General features: G+C 43.1%; 4 protein-coding genes across 4 annotated transcripts in view; all 4 read left to right on the top strand.

Annotated features, from left to right (window-relative positions):
- Positions 1 to 452: 452 nt before the first annotated feature.
- Positions 453 to 8,515, top strand: LOC139661236 (nesprin-2-like; the record flags this gene model as incomplete). Its single annotated transcript, XM_071539650.1, has 17 exons — positions 453 to 664; positions 1,267 to 1,466; positions 1,605 to 1,705; positions 2,160 to 2,249; positions 2,849 to 2,962; positions 3,054 to 3,191; positions 3,684 to 3,848; positions 4,030 to 4,142; positions 4,762 to 4,930; positions 5,591 to 5,687; positions 5,798 to 6,003; positions 6,272 to 6,424; positions 6,801 to 6,938; positions 7,064 to 7,165; positions 7,291 to 7,458; positions 7,780 to 7,938; positions 8,417 to 8,515. Coding segments are annotated over 17 exons (2,424 nt in total), but the record flags the coding sequence as incomplete, so codon positions are not given.
- Positions 8,516 to 8,607: 92 nt separating this feature from the next.
- Positions 8,608 to 11,348, top strand: LOC139661235 (nesprin-2-like; the record flags this gene model as incomplete). The annotated part of the gene is made up of 4 exons (XM_071539649.1): positions 8,608 to 8,844; positions 9,247 to 9,381; positions 10,709 to 10,864; positions 11,250 to 11,348. Coding segments are annotated over exons 1-4 (627 nt in total), but the record flags the coding sequence as incomplete, so codon positions are not given.
- A 1,344-nt stretch (positions 11,349 to 12,692) lies between these two features.
- Positions 12,693 to 21,329, top strand: LOC139661234 (nesprin-2-like). The gene is made up of 15 exons (XM_071539648.1): positions 12,693 to 12,740; positions 12,788 to 12,886; positions 13,463 to 13,578; positions 15,048 to 15,198; positions 15,286 to 16,229; positions 16,521 to 16,679; positions 16,867 to 17,017; positions 17,225 to 17,383; positions 17,738 to 17,905; positions 18,039 to 18,140; positions 18,588 to 18,791; positions 19,093 to 19,298; positions 19,667 to 19,768; positions 20,711 to 20,909; positions 21,201 to 21,329. Exons 1-15 carry the CDS (start codon positions 12,693 to 12,695, stop codon positions 21,327 to 21,329), a joined length of 2,937 nt encoding a protein of 978 aa, XP_071395749.1.
- Positions 21,330 to 25,031: 3,702 nt separating this feature from the next.
- LOC139661232 (nesprin-2-like) overlaps positions 25,032 to 26,506 on the top strand; it is a 56,160-nt gene continuing 54,685 nt past the window's right edge. Inside the window, 1 exon segment of the mRNA XM_071539646.1 lies at positions 25,032 to 25,195. Coding sequence (XP_071395747.1) covers positions 25,058 to 25,195 — 138 coding nt within the window. The 5' untranslated portion in view covers positions 25,032 to 25,057.

The raw sequence follows: 26,506 nt of genomic DNA, 5'->3' as shown, positions 1-26,506 counted from the left end.
TGATCTATTTTCAGCATTTTACTATTACTACTACTACTATTACTACTACTATTACTACTACTACTACTACTACTATTACTACTACTACTACTACTATTACTACTACTACTACTACTACTATTACTACTATTACTACTACTACTACTTGATTCTAATGAGACATTTGGTCAAATACCACACAAATATGACTTTTAGTCTTAGTCATGTCCCATGATGGTCTAAATGCTGTTTCAGAGTCTTTCCCACCCTGACAAGAACAAAACTCTGGGGGAAACACTGAATACTTGGAAATGTTTGGGAATTTTCTGTCATGGATATGGTCAAATTTTAAAGATATAAATATGAATATCAGCACAAAGTATCGTCAGTCTCCACTGTGACGATGTATGGGTGATGGAAATGAGGAATTGTATAGACCTATCAGCATTACTATCTATGTCTATATATTTTAGATTGAAGAGCTGGCCAGCGCTCTGTCCTTCAGCTCTCGCCATTCCTCCCTCGACTCACTGGCCAGCTTGGACTCCTGGTCCGGTAGCCCTGCCATAGGAGGTCCAGCCCCAGCTAGTCCCATCCCTCCAGGTCAGACGTCGCCCCTCCACAGCCGCTTCCGACTATCCGCCAAGAAGGCCCTGCTCATGTGGGTCAGGGACCAATGCCAAAGGTGGGTTTGATGGTTAAAAGAAAAGCATAACATACTCATTTTGTTCTAAAAAAAACAAAACAAGGATGGTCCAAGGCACTTGTGGCAAAATTTAAACGCCTTTGTTTTATATTGGCCGTCTGAAAAGTTAAAACTGATTAGTGCATTTCAGCTGCAATGAGCTGCAGGGTATGTGTTGAAAGCTCGCTCACAGTCAGGTTTAACATGGAAAATAAAGGCTTTTAAGTTTTGCTATAGGCAGCATGGTGGCTGCCTCGCCTCACCTCACAGTAAGCAGGTCCTGTGTTCGATTTGGATGTTCTCCCCATGTTTGCATGGGAATGCGTGATCCGGTTTCTGTCCAAAGTCAGGTGGATTGAAGACTCTAAATTGCCCATAGGTGTGGATGTGAGAGATTGGTTGTCTATCTGTGTTAGCCCTGTGACTGGTGACCTGTCCAGGGTGCTGCCTTCCAGCCAATGCATGCTGGGATAAGCTCCTGCCCCTTGTGACCCTGAATTGGATTAAGCATGTAAAGACAATGAATGAATTAAGTTTTGCTATCACAACAGAGTGCTTCAGACTTTTTGGTTACAAGGTTGTCTCTCTCTCTCTCTCTCCAGGGCTGGCTGCTGTATCAGTGTGAAGGACTTCAAGTCGAGCTGGAGCAGCGGAGTGGCCTTCTTGGCCATCCTGTGCTCGCTCAGACCGGAGCTGGTGGATCTCTCCCTGGTCCAGTCCAGAAGCAACCAGCAGAACCTGCAGGAGGCGTTCCACCTGGCCGAGAGGGAGCTCCACATCCCTCGTCTGCTGGAGCCCCAGGGTGAGACCGATGAGACAAATTACTATTTCAATAATAACATTGCATTTACCAATCAAAAAATGAGCTGTTACTTTCGTTATCACCCTCTCTAAATATCAGAGTGAAATTGAAATTGAAGTATATTTCCCTGTACTTCAGACGTCGATGTTAAAGACCCAGATGAGAAGTCCATTATGACTTATGTGGCCCAGTTTCTACAGTACTCCAATGACATGCCAGCACCTGATGACCATCTGCAGGTTAGCAATCACACCACTGTTTTCTCACACAGTGTCACTTCACACTTACTAAATAATACAGGGGCTCATTTCCAACATTTCTTAATTCCTACCTTAAAGCAATATTCCACTTAGTTTTAACATGGGGGTTATTTGGCACTTGACCACCATGAAAACCAGAATATAAACTAATTACCAAGATTAGAAAATTAACAAAAAAAATTACATCAATTTATTTGAAGAAAAAGGGGGCCACTTCTTACGTTGCTGTATATCTGGGGGGAAAAAATGACATTTTTTCATCAATGTTAAGCCGTGTTCACATTAAGCCTTTTAGAATGTCACATGTTCTGCAATGTAAGAGCACTTCTACCTGAATAAGATATTTTAGTTCTCTTTCCACACCTGCTGCTTATCTCCCCTGTCCTCTTCCTCCGACTCGTTTTCATGCTGTCTACTGGTGGCTGTGGTCTAGCTGTTTTCTCTGGCCCAGCCCTGCTGTCTCTCTCCGGTCAATTTGCCCGCTCACTTCACTCCAGCTATTGCTGTCTCGCCCTTACACCAGGTAGCTATACACACAGCATACGAGGCCTGGTTCCATTTATTTTTCTCTCTGTCACACATATTGCACTAGTGCTGCACATTTTTCTTTCTTGCTAAACATTTGCAAGCAATTGCATGTGATTAAAGTTCATTAGGAGCATGGCAATTTCTGTATAGGAATTAAAGGGGTTTTAATTAATCTACACCCACTATTGGGCACATTAGGAATTGCAACAACATCAGCAGAACGTGTTTCCTCCACAACTCCTCTGGCCTCAAGTTGTGTAGAGTGTGCCTAGCTTTATACATCTCTCTCCCCACTTTTCTGTCTCTCTATACTGCACTACTTGAAAAACAAGCTGATATCTGTAGGACAGCATATTGCACAGCCCCATTAAAAATAATACTAAAAGATAAAAAAAAAAATTATGCTTCACATTTTTGGTCCTTGTTCATGATGAATTTGAGAGTTACATCTGTCCACTGATTGTGCAGCTCTAACACACTTAGCGTATCTAAATATTCTCTCACCCTTTCACAGCACACATCCTCGCTCACTCTGGTAAACACTCTCAAGGCATGTAAATGTCATTATTAACTATTATGATATTGAAATTTTAGGTCTCGCCCAATCAGCGAGCGCAAGAGGTGACTCGCTGGATAGAACAATTCTACCAGGAACTGTCGGATGGGTGGACGGCCACAGAGAAATCAAGCTACGCAGAAAAATATCAGGTAAGGCCAGGCACGAGGGCTGGAATGGCAGAGGACGCTTTGGTATTGTGTAGTAATTAGGATTTATTACTGTGTGTTTCCGTTTTGTCAGGCATTTCAGAGCCTTGCTGGGTCCTTCAGTGAGCAAAGGGGGCCAGTGATTCCCCTCCTCGGGGCCATAAGACGCTGCGCTGAGCCGAGCCAAGAGCAACGTGCTCTGAGAACAGCCTGGGATCGTCTGGAGGTGAAGGTGAGGAATTCACCAGGGGCTTTACATCTGTGTGTGTTCACCTGCACTTACACACCAATATACACAGAGGCAAACAAAATAACACCTAATAATATATGAATATGCTGCTCATGAAACCGCTCTAATTTGTTTAACAGTGTTTATGGGGCATTATCATCTTAGAATACAGAAATGGTGGGAGCAGTGTTTGCCAACCCAGGGTGCCTCTGGTCCTGTAAAAAAGCCTCATATTCCTTGGCTGTTATAGGACCATGCAGAGCAATCATCAGACCTAATGACTCCCAGTAGATGGCTGACATACGAGTAGAGATCCACCATGTTTAACTGTTGGCAACAGACATTGCTGGTTGAAGGCTTCCTTTGGCTTTCTCCAAACATAAACCCCTGAGGATGAGGAAAAAGATTGAAAGAGCACTCATCAGACCATATTACTTTTTTCCACTGCTCAGAGGTTATGAGTGTGTGTGTTTCTATGTGGGTGTCATTCTCCAGCTGCAGAGGTGTAAAGCAGAACTGGACCTGAGCCTTCCCCCTCCTCTGGACTCGGTTGTTGCTTGGCTGCAGTGTGCTGAGGCAGCGCTGACGGAGGAGGGAGGGAGGGCGGAAGACCACACTGACGCCGCTAAAGAAGCAAGAGCCCAACAAGACACGCTAAAGGTTTGGTCACAGAGATTTTCAGCATTCCTGAGATGGATAGCAAAGCCAGTGACTTTAGAGCGGGGGGACAGAAAAGCATCAGTGTGCAGTTGGCAGCATAAAATAATCTTGAGGCTTCAGACTACACTGTCCTCCACAATCCAGTTTATGTGCTTATGATCCTTTCCCTGGTTTTCTTCAGACTTTGATCAAGGAGATGAGCCACCACCTCAACACCCTTCATACGTTCCACAACATGGATGACTCTGGCGCTGTAATCGTGCCCTATGAAAAGTTTGAGGAGATTAAAAGACGGTGAGATGGTTATTTTGCTTGTGTAATTACTGGATGTTTTTTTTAGCACTGCTCCCATGCACATATCTGTATGTTTTATAGAATTCAGGTTATGTTGTAATGCTATGTGTTTAGAAAGTGAACAATGATTTGATTTGCTGGGCTGACATGTATATATTAAAGGGGCATTAAGTAATTACTGCCCTCTATCTATTGGTGACCAATGTATTACAACAGCATAGACAGGTGTCTGGAAAAGCGTACGGTAGCCTTTAATGGACAGAAATATACACATTTTCACAATAGAACAAGTAAACTAGCTAATTCATGACATTCAACAGAAACTTCTAGTTAAAAGGTAATTTGTGTATGTCAAAATGTTAATTTATGTAAATCCTACTTGCACTTTTTTAAAAGGTAAAATCCATTTATTTTGAGAGAAAATCAATGTCTGTCTTTTTTGACAGAAAAGTTCAGTTCTTGCCATGCCAGACTAATCAGAGTTCAGTGTATTGGCTAAGGCCAACAGTGGTTTTGGTGCACAGCACAGCACTCTACCTGTTTCACCTGTCATTATAAATGGTCCGTTGTGCTAATTCATTTATTTGATAATTCATTATTTTCCTTCTTTTGAAAACAGTTTAACTAATGTCCGAGTCACAGCCAAGTATCATGGGATCAAGTTGGAATACCAGGAATACCGACACACCGTACTGGATCTCCTGAGCCGCATCGATGCAAAGCTGCATTCCTGGAAAGCTCCCTACAGATCCCAGGAGGCAGTGCAACTGCTTCTGCAGGACTGGCATGTAAGTGTGTATGTGGAAGAGTAGGATTTAACTCACTGTTACTCCGGTTCCTATCATACAGTACTGTCAGTAAACGAACAGCAGAATGTCACGAAAAAGTAAACTGCAGCTAGTAGTTTCAATGAAGCAGTGAGTTGAGTCATTCTGGCCTCAAATCATCTACTTTGTCTCTATTTCAGTGATATTTTACAACCCTGCCTCCAAACTGGATATAGAAACCTTAAACGGAAGTCGCCATTTTGCGTCATCTTGTATGCCATAGATTAACATCTCGCCATTTAGTGTGTAGTCCAAAATCCCTTTGGAAAATATGAATGGGCTTTTTGAAAAATGCCAACCAGACGTACACCACTAGTCTATAGCCCAGTTTCCATGTAATGATATGAATATGCTATCAATAAGTCTGCCAATTTGTCTGAACAATCCCATAATCCCAAACCACAGAGGATCACAGGGTTACCAGGTTGGAAAATTCAGATGTTTGAACTCAGAATCTCATATTATTACACCAACTTGCCATGGACCCAGGGGAAAATGTCTTATAGTTTATAAAGCTACTATACTATTCTATAGGCTTAAGTTGCTGTTGTGAAAATGTTTTACTTCATTCAACCCACCAAAACAAACTTGATGCTTTTTGCCATGGATTTGTTTGTTTAGGAAACAGTGGAGCGCCACGGCCTGGTTTTGATTCTGATGGACGCACTCCAAAATCTGAAGGAGAAGGCTAACACTTACACCAGCAAGGCAGCACTAGGTATGAGCTGATGTGTGTGTGTGGATCTGGGGGCGTCTTGAATTCGTTCAAGCTGTCATATTGTTAAAAGACAGGGCAACCCTTAACCCCACACCCTCTGCACTCCTCAGGTGAAGACGCCCAGCTTGTTGGTCGACAGGTGAAGGAAGCGGAGAGCGAAGCGGCCTTGGTTACAGAGGCTGTGTTGGCTGTGAGAGGGACGATGGAGAGAGTGTTGTCTGCTTGGGAGGCTTACGACAAGCGCCTTCCTTCTCTACAGGCATGGCTGACGGAGAAGGCACAGCCACAAGCCCAAACCCCTGCTATGGTGACACAGGTAACTAAACATCAGCCTTGTCCTGAATGTGAATCAGCAATCAAAGAGAATTTTACCATCATTAAATTATTGTTAATAAGTTACTACATTGTCACTAATAGATTATGTTGTGACTGTATCACTGTGAAGTACAGTATTTGGAATCGTATTTTTAAGCTGCACTAGGCAAGATTTGTATGTAAAAATACACCCATCTGACACCAGTCTAAATCACAAAGTGGGGCTGAGGTTTTGGTTGTTTCTCAAAATCCCGTAGGAAAGGCCCCAGGTTATGAGTGAGTGGAGTTCCTGCCAGGCTCAGTTAAATGAGGTGGGGAACTTGCTCATTGAAGCGACAGAAACGTCCACCAGCCTCGCTCTGGCCGAGCAACTCAGCAAGGTCAACATGCAGTGGGCTGAATGCATGAAGAGGACAATGTTCGTAAGTATGGATGTTCCATGCAAACATAACATCAAGGGAGAGTCAGAGAGACAGTTTAGTTTGAAATGTTCATTATTAGGTGATTTACGGATTTTCTGGAAAATCTGGAAAAGTTGATACTAATCTGTATCTATATCAGTTATGTTGTACTCTAGTACAACATAACTGAGTACTAAAAATAAGGGGTGGGTTTACTCCATCCCTGGTTGACATATATAACCTATTTAAACAGTTTTTGGTATAATAATTATCTGATCATCTTTTAAAAGTTTGTAATAATACACATAGATCGTACAGCATTTGTACCCATACAGGTTAAGTGTTCCTACATAAATGTTTTTGAAGCTGTGATGGTCATGAAGCATTTTTTTCTCAGGAGGCATCACCTGACCCCAGTGTTGGTCCTCCAAGTCCTCAGATGGTGCAGACATTGGCCCAGGAGGCAAGCTGGCTGCTGAGACAGCCACTAGAGGTGGCCTCTGTCCCACTCAAGGCTAACAGACAGAAACTACAGGTTGGCTAAGTCATGGATTCATGGTTGGATGGATAGATAGAAACACAGACAAACAATAGACAAGCACTTTATTTTTTATTTTCCATGCCTGAGCTTCTCTCTCTTTGGTACTTCATTTTTTCCAGCTACTGAATAAAAGGATGGTGGAGGTGGACCTATCTTCTCTCAGTCCATCTCCAGACTTTCAAGCAAGCCACATTGAGAATCTCCAGCGAACTCTCCCAGAGGTGAGGCAGCCTCTCGCAATGCAAATATCTCACTGTGTCCCACTTCTTTATGTTGTATGACAAACACAGGATAGGGCTGAGTCCTAATTCCTTGCATACTGTATATTCCTGGATAGGTATGGCAGACGCTTGCTAAAGCAGAGAAGACATGCGGGGAGCTGCAGCGGGCTGCATCCAGGCTAGAAGGTCGCCTGGCTGAACTGAACCACTGGACCACCAAGGCCCTGGAGTGTTACCGGCACTTAAAGGAGAGAGAGCAAAGAGGACGCTCTGGACTGGAGCCAAGAGCTAAAGTCAGCAAAACAAATCTTTGAGTCCTGAAACAGCTTCTAAGTTGCCATTTATTGTTTGCTATGTTAAATACAAAACATAAATACAATACATTTTTTTTATTTTGATGACATCTTTGGTGCTAAGCGCTCATTGCTGTGGTGTTTTTGCACTGCACTTCTCAGAGATTTGAGACTTGTGGCTCAAACTGTGTGATGTCTTTTTCTTGGATTTCCCATTGAGGAAGTTTGAGTTTCTGTAGGTGGCACTCTGTTTAGCTTCATTGTGAAAGTGCTTGGTTTAGGTGCTTCAAAACACACAGTAAAGGCTGTACTCCTCTCTAGGTGCTGATCTCTCGAGGCTTGCAGCTGGAGGGCCAGGTTGTAACTGAGGGACAGGCTCTGCAGGGCCTTGTGGCACAAGCACAGAAAACTTCTCCCTTGCAGAGCCTCAGAACCTCTACAATGCAGGAGAGGGTGTCACAGGCAGTCTCCCAGTGTCAGGTGAGTTAAAATAATGTATGATTTTGGTAACTTTTAGATCACGCAAGTTATTTCGATTCTATTTTTCCTCCTTCAACTAAAGGCACCATGCCTCTTTGTGTGTGTTTGCTTTCCCAGGAAATTGTTGAAATGTTTAGGCGACATGTTGGTGAAACTCCTGACAGTCAGCAACCCTTCAAGACAATCCGTCAGACGCAGACAGAGCCTAAGTCAGGGTTACTTGTTGTGGCCGCAGCCAAGCATCTAGACCAGATTGAGAAAGTCGAGCTCCAAACTCATAACCCAACTCGGACTCCATCTCAGACACCTGGCTTTTGGTTTCAGGTATTGCCAAACAACGACAGCCATTCTCAGGACATGAACATGCAGGAAGAAATGACCATGGTTGTGCCCCGTGCCAAAACCCAAATACAGCCTCAGCCTTTGATTGAACGAATAACATGTCAAGTTCGGTCTTCTCTGGCTCAACCTCCAAAAGAAACTGAATCAGAGCTCACAACTCAACCTCAGTCATTTGCCAAATCCCATGCTCAGGTTCCAACTCCGCATCAAAAAGATCAGCTTCTACCTGCTCTGACCCATGTTCCTGCTGGCCCAACATCTCAGCATCTAGCTAAAGCTCACAGTCCAATTCCATCTAAAACTGGGACAAGCACAGTCAGAGAGGAAATGGAAAGCTCATCTCCCACACAAACTCACGTGCCTAAATTCAGAAAAACGGGGCAACCGAACACAAAGTCTCCACAGCCGCCGGTTATGGTCAGAAGTGAAGTCCATTCAAAAGCCCAGTCCATGGCCAGGAGCAGGCTAGGCAAGGCCAGGTTTCGCCTGCAGGAACACATCCAGCAAGCCATCACGCTGTTCAGTGGCAAGGAGGTATCTGAATGGCAAGCCAAGAGAAAACAGGTAAAATTTCAATTATAGCATTATAGAGAATATGATGCACACTGCGCTCTCTTTTGTGATTTCAAGTCCATAGAATAAAGTTAATTGTGCATGAATACTGAATTATTTTTTATGGATAAGTGTGTGACATTTCAAACTGGTCTCTGCCTGACTGCAAGGCAAGCCTCACAGCTCCTTGTTGCTTATTACATGCTTGAAACAAGAGCTTGGTCTTTCTCAGGACTTGGGCTTTTGATGACGCAACATCCAGACCTTGAAAACTGTAAATCATATCTGAAACTTTGAGTTCTGAATCAGGACACATTCTTGACAGGTCTGTGATGTTTTGTTTTGCATAGCTGCTTGTCATGTCCATGCATGTTTGCCCAGCTGTGTTTTTCTGTGCATGACATTTGTTTCCAGAGGGCTTTAAAGATTCTGCGACCGGCCGTCCTTGAGGAGTTCCTGGGGGCGGCGGAGGGTTTTGGGGCCTTCTGCTCCGGGGCCCAGCTCCAGGACCTGATGCTGCTCTCTGACTCAGTCAGGAAGCAGTGGGAGGTATGACAAGGACTGGACCCAGAGTCCAGAGAGGACTGATGCAGACACCAACATGGGCTGAGTCAATTCTGTCTTAAGAGAAGCGGTTTTGAAATTTAAAGTACAAATAATACAAATATTACAATAATACAAAAATGTATGATATAATTACCAAGTTAACCAAATTTAATGCTACAAGGTAGTTAGCAAAACCCAATCTGGCAACCCTTCACTACCAACTATGTAATTTAGGCTAGTGTCCAGCTTTTCTATGCCAAGAATGTCAGAAGAATTATCTACCTCCTCTATTTGGATATCTAAATTTCAATCTGTGTAGCTAGTTCGCTACAAGATGGCACCTAAACTAGCTATCTTACACTGGTAATTGGTTGTCTTTTTTTTTGACCAATGTTTTGGTTGGAAGACGAAATTGGATCTTGCAATAGTATGATAAATGGCAGTGTTTGTGTGTCTAAAGTTGATGCAAAGAAAACAACCAACACTTTGGCACACAGTACGGTTGCCAGTCTCTCTCTGTCTTTTAATTTTATTTGCACGAAATAATTTCAAACCATCCTCGGTATTGATAGAACTGGAATTATTACAAACTCTGATTTTAATGAAAATTCCAGCAGGGTTTGAATATTTTAATTTGATATTAATGTCTCTTAAAAAGATATATAGAACAGAACAGTTCAATCAAATGAATAGAAATAATGGAAAAGATTCCTTATTCCACTTTATAGTCAATATAGACGCTTATCTACTCTACATTATTTATCTGTAGATTTCCCACATAACCTGTTTCAGTTCTACAGCCAGCTGAATATGTCTAAGACCATGATTAATAAGGTTGGCTTTAACTAAGAGTTATCTGAGGAGCTATGCACTTAGTTTGTACTTGGTTGATTGGATTTGGGTAGAGCAGTGGTCAAATGTGATTGGTTTGGTTTCCCATCCAAACTTTGAAATCCTGTTGCAGTGAGGTGATCAGCAATCTTTTGCTGCCTCAGATTCAAAACATACACGCACAATAACTGCTTTTGACAGATTGCAGATTGTTAGTACTAAATGTTGGTTGGAATAATATCCAGTTAGGTGTATTTTTCTTTGTTTTTTAGGTGTCCAGCCACCATTTTTAGTTCCCTCCCTTTTTGAATTGTCTTCCCTGTAACATTGCACTCATATGACCATAAAAACCTTTTAATCCAGTATCTTACGTGCTCCTTCCAGCTTTAGGCCTTTCAAATCATGACAATCCTCTCACCACTGATGTTTTTTTCTACCAACTTTCCTTTAACATTTCCCCAAATTAAGTGTCTGACTGTCTGTGTTGTGTGACACCCAGGATGTGCGCTCAGAAATGGCCGCCTTTGTACCCATTTTACGGTCTCAGATCAGAGGAGGAAAGCAGCCATTTTCTACTGTGGAATGTGAAATGCATGCTAATACTCTGCATGAGGCCACTGACCAGACTGACTCTGAATATGTGCAGAAACAACAGGTACTTGCATGTCTCTATAACATTGCATTGACATATGACTGTGTTGAGAGTGGGTAATTGTCTGACTGTCCTGCATGTGGAAACTCTCAAACAGTTAACCAGAGTTAACAAACAATTACATTTCTAGTAATGGGGATTAAAGTAAGTGAAGCTCCAATGCCATGGCAGCATTGTCCACTTTTCTGGTAGAATGTTTTGAACCACAGGGGGGCAGGCATGCACTTTTGTGTCATTACATCACATTGGTAGTTAACCAGCTTACAGTATTATCCAAAGACCTTGAAATTGATATACATCATTTGAAGGCAGGCAGTTGGACAATCAGATAGTGAGACAGATGTTTGAGTTCAGTTTCTTGGAATTTCAATGTACACATTCCTCCTAGGCATGCCTTTCGACTGAGGGCACCGCATCCGTCGGTGATCGCGTTGAAACCCTCCGAGAGCTTTGTGAAACCCTGGCACCAGGCAAATCCTCCAGCCTGGCTACAGGTCAGCTGAAGGACTCAGGCGGAGGGCGAGAAACGGGATCAGAGCCCGGCGGCACAGCGCCCCCACAGGACAGGTGAGATAATGCTGGAGAGGCATCATGGGGTGTAATGTTTTGCACATACCTCTGCGATTGAATAAGGAAAATGCCGCATCCCACAAATGTATCTCCCCACATTTCATCGAGGACTTAAAAGGAGAATCCATCCTGAAGCAAAATTCACGAGTCATTCCTACAGTCTTGGACGGCGCTGTTTGGATTTGTGATCGTGAGTGAATTCACACGGGCCTTGAAAATCCTTGAAAGTTTGTGGATGTGAGAAAAATTAAAAAAAAATGCCTTTAAAAGTTTTTTTGAAAATGTATGGATGGCCTTTAAAGTACTTAATTGATTGATTGATTTTTTATTAAAATGTAGTACCCACATGTCTCTGCCCCCCTCTCTGTCCTAGAAACAACACTTATCATCCTGAGCAAAACCCTGGGATGGAGGTTTATGTTAATATAGCAGCAGTTTTAAATTGAATGGATTCAACATGACTTCTTGAGTTGTTGAGTAAACAATAAGGCCTCTATGGTGTAATTTTGACCAATGTCGTGTCTTAACCCAAAACATGCCAATCTTGAGTCCTTGAATTTGACCAAACAAGACCTTGAAAGTTATTGAAAATTCCTTGCATTTGTTGTCCAAGTGAGTGTGGGAACCCAGGGTCCAGTTTCCTTTGAAGGCAGTTGTACCTTTTTCTTATCATTTCTGTGTTGTTTGGCTCATTTAAGAATATAAATGTGTCAGTTTAATTGGATTTAGTTCATATTTCAGATGAAAGCCCAACAGGAAATTTAATTTGCAAAATGAGTTCCAAGGCACTCTTTGTGCAAAAAATTAAAAAGCCTTTATTTCATGGCTTCAAAAGGACCACAACAAACTTCAGTTCAGGGACATTTAATTTGAATTCAGTTACAATTCAACATTCAGTTACAATTCAGAACATGTAGGTATATTGAATTCAAGGGAATTGCAGCATTGAACAAACAGACAGATTAGTTATTAACCATTGTCACTGAGTAATCCTTCAAGCCTGTCTATTAATTCTAATGAGATGTCTGTTGGACAAGGTGATTTTAACTGATTGGCCTGGACCTCCCCCTGTTGTTGTATGTTTCTTACCTCAGCAGGGGACAACAGCTCAGAGGCAACACCCTGCTGAGAGCACATGGCACGCAGGCTGGCCCGCAGCCAAGCAGCAATCTCCCACAGACACCAAGCCTGGGCTGCCCACAGCAAGACCTCTCACCTTTGGGTAACGCCGGGCCACTGCAAGCATCAAACCGCCCGCTACATGGCAATATCTTCCCATTCCCACAAGTTCAGGACTGCCCACCAAATAGTGAGGACCTCCTACCACAAGCTAAGGGCTGTGCAGTACCTGGGGAGGACCCAGGGAAAGATCAAGAGCCTGCGCTGCATGCCAAGGATCAACCACTGAAAGCCCGTCTACTGCGAATCCCACAGCAAGGCCAAGCTCATTTACAGGTGTGGAGAGATCACATGGCAGCTTTTTTTTAGCTTTAGCTTTTCGCCACTGACCATACGCAGCATCAACAGTGTCTCATTTAGTGGGGATGGGATCCAGCCACACTTTGTGATTGAGACTGATAAGAGGGTGCATTGTTACATAAAAATTTGCCTAGTGCAGCTAGAGAGTCTTCCTTAATGTTGCAGTACTGCTGAAACCATAAATGCAAATACTAGATGGAGAAAATTGTGTGTCTGAAATGTTTGGATATTTGCATAAAACCTATTTTGTGTAGAAATTTGATTTTTCATTTACATTTGCCATGACTTAAAGCAGTTACATTTGAATGCACTGTGTACATAATCAGCCATATCTTATTTACTTTTTTACATCCCTGTTAAAGTGGCCTTTGGCCTTTCCCTAAGCCTCCCTGGCCAGAAACAAACGCAGCAGTTTGATTGGCTGTTCCTGGCACTTTTAAGCCACAACACCAGCTGTAGGGTGCTAATCCAGAGTAATTGGATAGGCTCACTACTCTATCTTTTCTCCTTTTCCCCGCTACACCGTTGCCATGCGCCTCTCCCGTCACCAAGGCGGTCGTCAGGGGTGACATCGTGGAGACCAAGCAGGAAGCAGAGCGGACGGTTATCCCCCAGGAGGCTGCCCCCCCGCAGGAAGAGTCCTCCTCGGAACAGGAAGCACTGGAGAGGTAAGGGTTAATATCGCAAACAAGCTTCACTGTACATGTCCTGTTGTTTCACAGAATTGTCTCAGCCCTAGTTTATAAAAGTTTCAACTGGGACTTTACAGATTAGTATAGTAGAAGAAAAGTCTAATTGAAATCCAGGGTAAATTCATCCTACAGACATCTGGAGCAGCAATCCTGTGGCAATGACAACTTTAATGCATTTTTGCAAATGTTTTTTAACTTTTTAACCTTGTGTTTTTGTTTATACCCCTACCTCTATTCACTCTATTCTCATTTACATTCATTTTGTCTTTGCTGTATCCTGTTACTAATTTACTGCTGCAATTACCCAATTTCCTCACAGGGATCATTGAAGTTTCATCTTATGTCATCTTATCTTATTTCTTTATATTTGCTATCAGTACTGTAAACAACTAATATTCTCTTATTAATGCAGACAAATTTGCGTGCATGAAATAGCAATGAGGCCCTCAGTTAGTGAACATGTGTGTCAGTAGGTGTACTGAGGGGACAATTGAGTGTTAGTGTATTATTGTGTTATCTTTCTTGTTCCTGTTTTTATCACACTTACCGACACAAAATTATCCTGAAGGTATGACAAAGTCTTCATTGTACTTTGTTTTAAGTTCAGTGAAATAAAGATAAACATAGCCACTAGTGAGGTGAATGTGACATCACAGGTTTTGCACCATGCTCCCTCCCAGTAACTGTCACAGTGAGTCATTGTGTACATCTTCTACCTTTAGGTACAGAGACTCCTGCTTGGCCTTTCAGTCTCAACTCCAAAAGAACGGGCAGCGCTTGGAGGAGTTTATCCCAGACCCATTCACCATCTCTACCCTTCAGACCCAGCAGAAGCACCTACAGGCCAGTTGCACCATCACTTATGTCCCTTCAATAAATCACTTTATACCACTAGCTACTACCATCAAATTATTTCTTTGATTACTTTTGTAAATATGCATCCTCTCAACAGACTTTAAAGCAGGAAACAGAGGCGCTGTGGTTTGAGTTTGAGCTCCAGTATGCCCAGCTCTCCCAGTTCCCCCAGCTGATGACAGGGGAGGGACAGGGTGGAGTGGAGAGGGACAGGGTGCAGCTCATTCAGCAGTGGCGGGACCAACAGATCAGCCTACAGACCAGGTACAGTCCACCTCTCAAATTACAAGTATTGATTACTCTATTTACACAGGAAGCAGCGTTTCACCCCTTATTCTTGTTGGTGGTCTTTTCTCAAACATCTCAACAGGTATTTGTTTTGTGTATGTATTTTAAGAGACTAAGTTCTAGGATATATTATGATATATTATGGTCATTTTGTGCTATGGGGCAGTAAATATCTTACTTATTGTCTCTTTAATATATTGTTATTGAATATTATCATTTCAGTAACTTCACTCAGAAGTGCCATCATTTCACAAGAACTGAAAATGTAAAAGATGTTGCTGTTGCTTTGGTGTTTGTGTTAGAATGGCATCCCTCGAGACTACTGCTGACCTGATAGAGTCTGCAGATGGTCAGATGGCACTGATCACAGAGAAGCTGGACCGGATCACCAGAGAGACCATGGACATCTCCTCCTTTACCCTGGCTGATCCTAGAACTGTATCTGACTTAAAGGTATGTCTATGCTCTGTTCTAACCATTAATACTTGTTTGATTCGGGAAAATATCCATATATTTATTAATCCTTGATGCAATACCCAGGAAATGGATGACAGACTGCAATCTGAAATGAGAAAGCTATCAGGACGAGGCACTGAGGAGGAAAGGGAAGGGCTGGACCCCACTATCGATTCATGCCTTTGCCACGCTCTCCACACCAGCGTCCATCATGTCAACCAGCTCAGACAGCGGCTGGAGAAGGTTCAGTCAGCTGCCCAGGCCCTGGAGCGCTTCCTTGCCACGGCGAGGGAAGCCGAGGCCGAGATCCCAAACCTGCTAGCAAACCAGGAGCCCAACAGGCAGCGAAATGAGGCGGCGCGGGACCAGGAGAGAGATTCCTGGCAGGCGGCAATGCATCAGAGGTTGTGGAGTGCCAGGGAACAAGCTGAGAGTGTTGACAGCCTCATAAAGGCAGCGGGGATGACTCTGAGCTTGGATGGTGCAACAGTGACATGCCGGGATGTGGTAGTATCTTTGTCCCGGCGACTTGAAGAGGTGGACAAAGAGCTGACCGGAAGCAGGAGGGAGGAGAATAAAGAGAAGGAGTTATGCCATCCAGGAAAGGAGCAAATACCAGAGAATGAGGAATTGAACCCTAAGGAGACATGCTGGACAAAGACCAGGGATGATTCACCTGGGCAGGGCCAAGCAGAGGAGCAGGAGCATCACACTCCAAGTGGGATGGAACCGGAGTCAGGGTTGGAGCCGAAAAAGAGCAGATGGAACGAACGGAATGAAGAGTCCCGCACACAAACAGAGGAAGAGCAGAATCAGGAGGAGAAGCACAAGGCTCAAAGACGGATTGCTGAGGGTGAGGTCTTAAAGGCCAAGGCCCAGAGAGGAAGCAGCCAGGGAAAGAAGGAGGGAGAAGAGAAGAAGAGCACGATCCAAAGTAGATTTGCCTTACTAGCGGCGCTGAGGGAGATACAGGGAGCAGCTGAGCGGCTGGGACTGCAGGAGCCCACTCTTCCTGCTGTCCAGCAGAGGTATCACACTGACCTGGGTCCAGTAGTATCTGCAAATAATTCTTTAGTGTTTGTTTTAGCCTGCTTGGAATATCAGATAGGTGGTGTTTACAGTGTCAGAACACTGAAGATAGTGTTATGTAACTAAACTGACTTTCAGATGCTCTAAATGTCTAAGACTAGTTAATAAGTTAATAATCCTCACAAGGCAATAATAATTATTCACAAATGCCATTATCTCTGCTCCATCTCTATCTTCTCTCCTTGTACACCAGTCAGTCAATACACAAACGATTGTTTCTTCCTTGGCAGGGTGCGTGCCTTGACAGGGCTGGACAGCCGTCTTGCCGACCAGCAGTCTGAGCTGCAGTACTTGCGCGATACATCTTCGCAATCAGGCGTTCCTGACGTGAGACACATCGGAGAGATGGAGGATCTCTGGGCGGAGGCTCAGAGAGCAGTGACTGAAAGGTAAGGAGAGGAGGGGTGGGAAGAAGTGAGCAGAGTATATGAAGTTTCATGATTCCTGTTTCAGTCTCTTATGGCTCATTACTAAGTCGCTCAAGTTGTGTGCAGTAGTTTTTGATGCGTGGGTTTCTGTGTGTGTGTGTGTGTGTGTGTGTGTGTGTGTGTGGGTGGGTGGGTGGACAATTTACAGGCTGGAACAGTGTCGTGTCCTAACAGAGCTGCTGAAGAGGTTTCAGAGCATTCGGGGTGAGCTGAGCTGTACTTTGCAGAGAGCAGAGTGCACCATCAGCGAACAAGCCTCCTACATGGGCAAAGAGAACCTGCAGAGACTCCACTCTACGGTATGCTGCACAGTTTAGTTAGCTTAAAGGAATACAACTGTTTTGGAAGACTTACCCATTAAGTGATGAGAACATAGACACCAAAATCATCCATGTGTCCCGAGTAGATCATTGGCTCTGGGGCTCCATGCTAACACTTTAGCATACACTACATGTACTGTTGAGTGTGTTTGTGTATTTATCGTGTGTGTGTGTGTGGTTTCTCAGGTTCAGGCAACGAAGGCAGAGCTGAATGGCCTCGGCGATGGGATAGAGGAGGTCCGCAGTATCTGCAGGCAGCTTCAGACTCATCTGCGTAAGATCCCAGAATGCACCATCATCCCGTTTGAGGGCGAAGCCGACGCCCTCATGGACCGCTGGCTAGATGTGAGTTAGGTCACTTTCAACTCTCACCTTACCCTTACCTACAGTACTTCTACAGTAGTTATGATTTAGTGTCATAGTCCCTGTATTATTGTATTGTTGTAGAACAAAAGAAAGAGATTTTGATGAGCCAAGACTGTATTTTTCAGGTTCTGCATTCATTTGTGTATTTTTGTCACTTTTTTAATTGGAATACTTCATTTAAGAAAGTAAATTATATCTTTTTGCATTATTATTATTTATAATATAGTAGCTCACCATAATGCACACATGCACCATGTACGTGTTGTGAGATGGATGTGTAACCTGTTAGCATTAACCTATAGCTTGTATCTGTAACTGGAACTGTTATTGCAGGTAACAGAAAGAACAGACTCTCACCTCGACAACCTCCACCTCGGCCTGGCTCTGTGGGACGGGGTCCTCCAGCTGGGGGGGGAGGTGGAGAGCTGGACCGTCAACAAGCTGGCAGCGTTTACTCAGTCTCCATCCTTTCAGACTGAGGAAGAAGTCAGGGCCTTGCAGGTAAAACCGTCTTGCTGTTATCGTTCTGTTGTTTTGTGGGCCGTGACCTCTCTGGGCCGTCTGATGGGCAGTCGCAGGGTGTCCAGTTTTCTCCAGCTTGCTTTGACCGACGATCCCTTCTCTCTGCCTCCAGGATGAGATCCTGGCCCAAGAGGAGAATATGGAGCGTTTCCACTGCAGAGCCGCTGAGATCCAGGTGCTGCTCCAAAGCACCGAGCCCCCTCTGGAGCTGCAGGTACAGCATGTAACTGACTGGGACAGAGTAACCAGGATAGCTAGGTAGATGTAATAGATATAGTCTTGGAGTAATTTTCGACCCCAATGTAAGCCTGGACAAACATGTTGAAACAGTTGTACAGTTGTGTTTTCTATGACTCAGGAGACTTTCCAAAATTAGAGGTTTTCTGTCTTTTAATCACTTGGAAACTCTGATCCATGCCTTTATTTTGTAACATCTTGACTACTGTAACTGTAACCTGTATAGCTGTCTAAACCAGCAGAATCTCCAGATTACTGTTAGTCCAACATTGTATAGCCAGATTCCCGACAGGAGCTAAGAAGCAATGTTACCCTCATTTAACACACTGACCTTTCAGACTCATACCTGGGGCCTCGGTGCCTTGCCAGAGATTGATCAGAGTGAGTTATGACCAGCCTTAATTTGATTCCTTGTTTTGTCTAGGTGGTGGAGACCCAGATGAGAAAGAAGATGGAGCAAGTGAAGGAGCTTTTTTGTGAAGTGGAGGATGTTTACAGGCATATGGTGGCAGCTAAGGGACACGTCAGTGCCAGGATGGCCGAGTGCCACGACTCCCTCCAGAAGATTCAGGACTCCCTCGTCACTCTCAGCGGCCCGGATGCCGCAACGGTCCTCGCAAAAATTCAAGTAAGGGCCAAGCATGCAAAATTGCATTCTAATTGAGATGCTGTAGATTCACCCTATTTGTCCAAATAAAATTCTGATATTGGGTGGTCATTGGTGGGAAATCTATTTGGGCAAGTCAAGTGAAACTATGTCATCTAAATTTGTATGGGTGTATTTTTACATTAAATTCTTGCGTTTTAAGAATGAAATTACATGTAAAATTTATGTTTGAATTGTATACTGCAGACATTGATGGCCAAGGCTTTAAAATCCTAATCTTTCCTCTAGTAAGTTCTCTGTACTAACTTCTTTTCCTGTTCAGGATATCGGTGGCCAGCTCCAGACCCAGAATGATCAGGCTGATGGGCTGCTGGAGGACCTGCGTCTCATGGCCTGCATAGCCATCCCAGAGAGCCTCCAGAGTCTGGCTGTGGATGGGATTCAGCTGCAGGAGGAAATCAGAGCCGCCCACCAGCTCCTCTCTCAGGTGGAGGAGCAGACTGAGAGGGATGTCCAGGCTCTCAACAGGTAACAGAGGTCACACTTAGAAGTTTAATGTTCAAGTTTCAAGTCGACTGTCACGTGTAAAGCACATGGGTTTACACCTCTGCAGTGAAATGCTTATTCATGCCTCTCTGGAACATGCATCTACATAAAATTAATCAATATAATATGTAATAATACCATATATGCATTAGAATGATAAGGATGTGAGACAGCTTCTGGTCAGGTTTTTTTGGACCTTGATCAGATGCTTTCTGTTTCTTTGTCTAATAGCTGCTTGATCACGTGTGCATTCTACGGTGGAATCATTTTGTCACCATGGTGTCACTTTAATTTATGTTGTGCGTATGCGTGTGTGTGTGTGTGTGCTTGCATACGCATGTGCGTTTTAGGCTGCAAAGGGAGAGTGAGCATCTGGAACAATGGTTGCAAACTGCTGAGGAAAAAGCAGAGGAGGATGGTAGTCTCCTGCAAGAGGAAGCATTTCAACAAAGGTAACAACAAAACAACAAAGGTTTTCTAACTCAAGTAAAGGCATATATGTGAATTAACAAATCCTGTAAGGTCTTAAGTGAGGGGGTGAGCATTTTAGGTTTATTTATGAGCTGTTATTTGGCACATTTTGCCAACAGTAGATATTCATACTAAATAACCATTTTGTTTCTTTCAAAAGATGATTGATTAGGATGATAACTGTTACTTGTGATTGTGACATGGGTAATATAGAGGCAGATGTGCTCTATTAAACCATGAAGGCCTCAGGTCAACTCAAGACTAAGAACTGAAGATTTCAGTGAAGAATAAGGCAGAGAAACAGATCAGTGGTTTAATAAACCAAGTACATGTGTGGGTCTGCAAAGTGAAAGACAAGCTGCAGTGGCTCTGCCTGGAATATATAGTGATTCTGACTCATGCTAAGAGTCATAAATGATGGAGGTTTGTACAGCTTGTTATTCACTATTGACTCATATATAGCTACATGTCTGTTTCTACTGACACGAGAGGATGATAGAAGTATTGGTGAAGACATTATTTATGATGCAACAGATAGTTGTGAGTCAGGACTAGGTAGGTCACAGCTGTACTGATGTGGTGGAGTGGAAACAGCAAAAAGGTCTCGTCCAAGGTGCATGAAAAAGAACCAAAGGAATTGACAAAGCTTTAACACTAAACAACAAGGTGGTTCGTCAGGGTTACAGGATTGAAGGCATAGTCAAAAATAAATATCTTCAGTGACATCCAAAATGGCCACCTCAGAGCCTGTGGACCAAGAACGTGAAAAGAACAAGTAGGACGTATAATCTGTCCTGACTCCTGGCCATGAGAGACACAAAAGAGTCCAAACGAGTTTTAATCCCCTCACTAACAAATTTAACAATGTGAATAAACTTTGTTGTTTTGTTGTGTTGACTTTTTGCTCACCTGTTTTCATGCAGGGAGAGAACAGAGACCCTCAGTCAGCTTCTGTCATCCTTACAAAGCAGCCCGCTCAAGCAATCTACCTTGGTGAGAAAGTGTGGCAAACTGCTGGACCGATACCACAACCTCCAAACCAACATACAGCAGGTTGACTCTCCACTCAGCGAAAGCCTCAGCCTCCAGAGTCCCATAGAGCAGAGTCTGCACAATACCCAGGTGAGAAACCCCACCTACTTAAAAGTTTGATTTCTGTAAATCTTATTCTGTACAAATCTGAATATGATCCATTTGGTTATTGAAAAGTTGTACAAATCTTAACATATGACTTTGGACACATCAGAGGTGGTTGCTTGTCATTCTGTTATGTGTATCACTAAAAACGCCTGCACTCACAGCAATGTATGATGCTTTGGATAAAATGGTGCCAACAGTATGTTACTTACCTCTATATAAACTATCTACACTAAGTAACATATTTCTTACAGGCTGTAATAAGTGTGATGGCAGCCGAGGCTCAAACCAGCCTCGCTCAGGAAGTCAGTAGCCCCCAAAACCACAAGGGGGCACTACAGAGTTGCATCAGAGAAAATGTGGCACAGCTTGAAGAGAACGGGACCCAGAGAGTTCAGCGAGTGAAGGAAGAAGCCTCCTGTTTACAGAAAGCACTGAAAGACTTGGCTGAGCGTTTGGGAAATCTGTCTGGGGACGATGAAGTGTTAACTGATATCAGCCAGCTTCAACAACAGTGGTGTAAAATCCAGGTAGCGTTAAGGATCCTTCATGTTACTTTATCCCAGATTAACACTGTGTAATGAGTTCCTGGAGTCATGCATTCTTCATGTATACACACACATATACAGAGAGAGACAGTAGTTAATACTATCAATGACAGAAGACATTTCTATCTTTCTCAGGACTGTGAAACCAGTTTGACAGAGTTTGCTGCAAGAGTTCATGACCTGCAAAACACCGGAGAGTCAAAGGTCACGCAAGAAAAGCTTCCTGCAAATGTGTCTTTGACTGTCGATGCAGTTGCTAAAGAACTTGACAGGTACGATTGCATTCCTCAGAATGAATAACAATCCACATAAAGCCACCATATGTAAAAATATCCATGTTGCGGTTGCAGTCACTTCAAAGGTGCTATGTGTTACCACATTACCACATTAATATTGAGACATTGGTATAATTACTGTAAACAAACGAGGGTGTGACTTCTTTGACGGGAATGTATTGGATTGCATTATGGCACAAAACAGGGGGCGCTGTTCTTCTATCCTTGATGTTGAGAAACAATACTGATGACTGAATACTGATGTGAGCGAGAAGCTGCCAGTCATCTCCACCATGATCTCATTTGTTTACAGCAGTTTGACCCAAGGAACCACAATTAATTTGACAATGATATATTGATGTTTAAAAATGCGACACGTAGCACCTTTATCATTTTAAAATCTCATATGAACTCCTTCTCCTTCCCCACTGGTTTGCGTTCTCTCCCTCTTGTTCCCACTGTAGCCTCAGGTCCAGTTTTCTCCAAAAGAAGCAGGAGTCTGCAGACAACACTGCCAGCAGGGTCAGAGAGATCATCAGGCAGCTGCAGCAGTGGAGCCAAACAGTACAGGCTGTACCATCACATTCAAGCCAGGTAATCCTTACCAATCTGCCCATACATAGTTATCCATTCATAGATACACAGATAGTCAATGGACGTGTAATTTGTTTGTATGCCTAGCTTCCACTTCACAAACAAAACATGAAATCAGGCAGTGAAATACTATTCTGTTCTGTCTGTTTTTGTAAGTCTTCAATATTGTGCCTTTTATATACTGTATGAAGATGTATTTGCAATCATTTAACTGAAGCTATAATCTCTGCCAACAAAACTACCTAAAATAAAATACATCATAAAAGTCATAAAAGCTTATTTAAGATTAAACTTTAATGAGTATATTGTATGAGGGCCAAATGAATAAACCACCCAACAATGAACCATCAATATATACAGAACATTGTAACGTTGTTCCTCTGAATAATAATATGAAATCAAATAAAAAATAATTATTCGTTGTCTTGATTTGAACTGGCCCTTGTTATGCTCTTGTTATGATCCATAAGTGCATGGCAATGGGTTGTTTACAAGAAAGCACAGTAGCAATAATAACTCTGTAAAGAATATGCTGTTGGAGTGTGCACTTTGTGTTAATGCCATTGCTATTATCTTTTGCCCCATGCTGTCTGCACAAAAATATATGATTTGTCTACCCAGGTAGGCAGGAGATTATGGTTATTGTTTTGCAGAGCTGTTCTTAAAATGGAGTTGTTTCCCTGTGTGTGTGTTCCTCATAGGCGACTCTGGATGAGGGTCTGCAGCTTCAGCAAACCCTTCAAGTGGCGCTCTCACAACAAGACTTTTTCCTGAACTGTCTGGGACAAAAGCTCACAAAGAAACTGGAAAAAAGTGCCTCAAATGCCCTCAAGAAAAGCACGCATCTGCTCGACACCTTATCTAAACACCCGGTGAGTTTCCTTTTAGAGAAGTGGTAATTATTCAACATATTATTATGGTTGGAAAGATGATTATAATCAGGTATTTACTATTTGTGTTTGCTTTCTGGGTTTCACAGCTGAGCCAAGGCCATGGTGAAGTGGAATTGGGCAATAAAGAGTTGCACGGCACAGCTGATGAAGAATCTTTTAGAAGTGAAACACTGTGTTCAACATCATGTGATGAAACTATGGCCATGTATAGTCCTGGGTCCCCTCACCCTTCTTCCACAGGCTGGAAGGAACATTCTGAAACGGATCAGAACGACAACAAAACTCAAATCAGAGGGACTTATTACACTTCAGAAATAATTAGTCCTTGCGCGGAGCCTGCCAAGGAAACATCAGGGAGACCAACTGTGGAAGCCGATGGTACAAAACAAGACCAAGGATGTATTTCTATGCAGCAAGCAGAGACTTCAGGCATGTGCACTGCAGGTAGCCTCATGCAAACACCCAAGGAAGATCTCTTAACCCCAAATCAACTCCCAGGCACTGAAATCCCAGGTGTTTTTATATCAAAAACCCATGAAGATACATTGACATATATCAAACCAGAAGAATTGACGTTGACTCCACCAAAAGTAGCCACCGTTATCTTGGAGGCTGATCTCAACCAACGTCTTTATGGCACATCAGATGTAGATGCTCTCGAAGTCAGGCCATTAGATGATGGCAGCACCAGTAACATTGATAGCAGTCCGCCTGCTCTCAGCAACGGGCACCGCCAGGCTTCACAGTCACCTCCTGGAAGCAATACAGAATCTTCAATGTCAGACTCCCTACTTACTTCCAACAAGGGTTTAATCGCTCAGCAAGAGAACAGTGAGCCATTGCAGAAAGTCACTTCCATAATCCTGGACCCAGAATTGTCAGCAGTAGGCACTGAAAATACCCAGGATGTGGATTCTATACACTGTGTCACATCACTGGTGGAATACCCAGAAATTGTTAGTGGTGTGGAGCTGGAGTTGAGAGAGCAATTACTGTGTGTACCTGCCCTCGAAGATGAGTCTGGACACCTCGCAACACAACCTACAGAGATATCACTGTTTGAGTCAGGCACTCAAGAGCCAGAGACATTACAGTTAGTGACTGATGCTGAAGACATCGGTGTGACCTCAAAGAAAGTGTTTACAATTGTGTTGGACGTGGAGTTGCCTCAGTCTCAGCCACAGCACATAAAGCAAAGCGAAAACTTTGGAGTCAGCGGCCCAGATGTATCCAGCTCACAAGCGGTAGACCTGTGTGATGCAAAGCACCAGAAAACAGAAGGGAGGACACTCGCTACATTAAACAGTGTTGAATCAGAACAGAAAAGCCTTGATTCGAATATCCTTGAATCAAATGCGTCTCAATTTGCTGATTCATCATCGGAAAACCCCTTGACATTAGGAAGTACAGTAGAATTGAAATTTATGAGTGCCAAATTGCCATGCAAAGAAGTAAAGAGTGAAAACTGCAGAAGTCCTGAATTCACAGAGAGTGAGGTGTTGAATCGCCCCAAATCATGTGACTCTGTTGGTGAATCTGAACTCACCGGCACAGCTCTTTCTGAAACAGTACAGACGACAACATCTCCTGGCATCGCACAAGAAGAGATGACAGACTGCTGCCACACGGATGAGCAAGCAGAGAGCTCGGTGCCACGCTCTGGGTTAAGGAATCTGCCTTCAGTGGTGGCACTGGGCCATCCACAAATACAACTCCCTGCCACTGACAACACTGACACCCAGATGACAGCTACTGACGCCGCACAGACAGAGACCACAGGCAAGAGATATACAGGGATGACAGACAGAAATAACACAGAAAAAATGACTGACACTGGATGCCCAGAGACTAAAACTTCATATGTGGCAGAAAGTCTGCAAGACAGTGCTACGCTCCAGAAAGCAGAACGTGAATCAAAGTTCTCTGCATTGCTGGGGGCCACAGAGGGGCCACAGGAACAGGTAAAAGATTTTTTTTATTCCATTTTATGTTTTTTTTTAATGCAAATGGGAGACATATTTAATTCCTCATAGATTTTATTCAATTTAATTCACATTATGCCTATTTTTTTATCCTTGTGTAGTCACTCTTTTCGTTCTTTCTTCTCACCTTTTCATGTAATGCAAAAGTGTAGCTTTTGAATTAGCTCGATCTGTAGTGTGGCATGCTGGGAAACACACAACTCCTGGATATGAGACTGGGAAGGGACTCCCCTTGAAACGAGGCTATATTCCGCGTTAACATGAATGACACCTGTACCTGTAATTAGGGTTAGACTAATATATTGGTTTAATGATATATAAATGTATATGATGTGTTTGAGCTGAAGAAGTTGGTTACTCACTTCTTCACTGCTTTAATGTCATCCTTCATTGCTTTTGAATGACATTGAACAGTTGGTTGGCACAAGACTCATACCCAGCTAAAGCCACAGTCCTTGCTTGCATAAGAGACACTTGTAAACCAATGTATTCTTTGACATTTACAGGCCATTTTCCTTTCCTTACCTTGCCTGCTGCTTAAAGCTAGAGTGGGTGTGTGTTCGCTGAAACACGGCCAGCTGGTTGTTGTTGTCTTCCCTTAGATTTTTCTGACATTTTTCTCACTGTAATTTTATCCTAAATCCAACTGGAACTTGTTATTTGTCTTAAGAAAATTCATTCCATTAGCGAGTCTTTCCCACTGTTTGGCATTTTGAAGTCATTATTCATCCAAGGTCCAATCATAGATTTAAGTCTGGCATTTACCTTTATATGGAACCTTCTTTATCCTGTGTCAAGAAATTATTCTTTCTCAAGACAAGTGTACACTTACACTATAGATGAAATACTTCAGGTGTTAAGTTAAACCTTTTCTATTAGTGCATAGTTTCTTAGACATTGTACAGAATACATTTTCTGTACATTCTGTATTATTGTAAGCTCACGTTTGCAGTGTGCAACTGCAAGTACTATCTTCATCAATTGCTATTTAAAAACTGTTGAATTGATCATATGAACACTGACACTGACAAATATTTGTAACATAGACAAGCTCTCCTATGAAAATAAGGAATTATTTCTTTGTACTGCTTTTTTTTCCACCACAAATCAGTCACCTATGATTTCAAATCCACTTCCCGCCTTACCTACGCCCTGCTCTAAGGCACACCTTGGTCGCATCCAAACACTTCTAAAAGGCTCCTCACTTGTTTCTGAACTAATGGCCTGACAGTTCATGTTATGTTACAGGTGCTTGCCCTCTCTAACCAAGTCTTAAAAGATGAGTGATTT

The sequence above is a fragment of the Centroberyx affinis genome, unplaced genomic scaffold (genome assembly GCF_046629955.1).
Source record: "Centroberyx affinis isolate AG114_WGS23_722 - 3 ecotype Tasmania unplaced genomic scaffold, CSIRO-AGI_Caff_v1 ptg003480l_1, whole genome shotgun sequence".
NCBI classification, from domain to species: domain Eukaryota; kingdom Metazoa; phylum Chordata; class Actinopteri; order Beryciformes; family Berycidae; genus Centroberyx; species Centroberyx affinis.
This window is presented reverse-complemented; position numbering and strand designations above follow the sequence as displayed.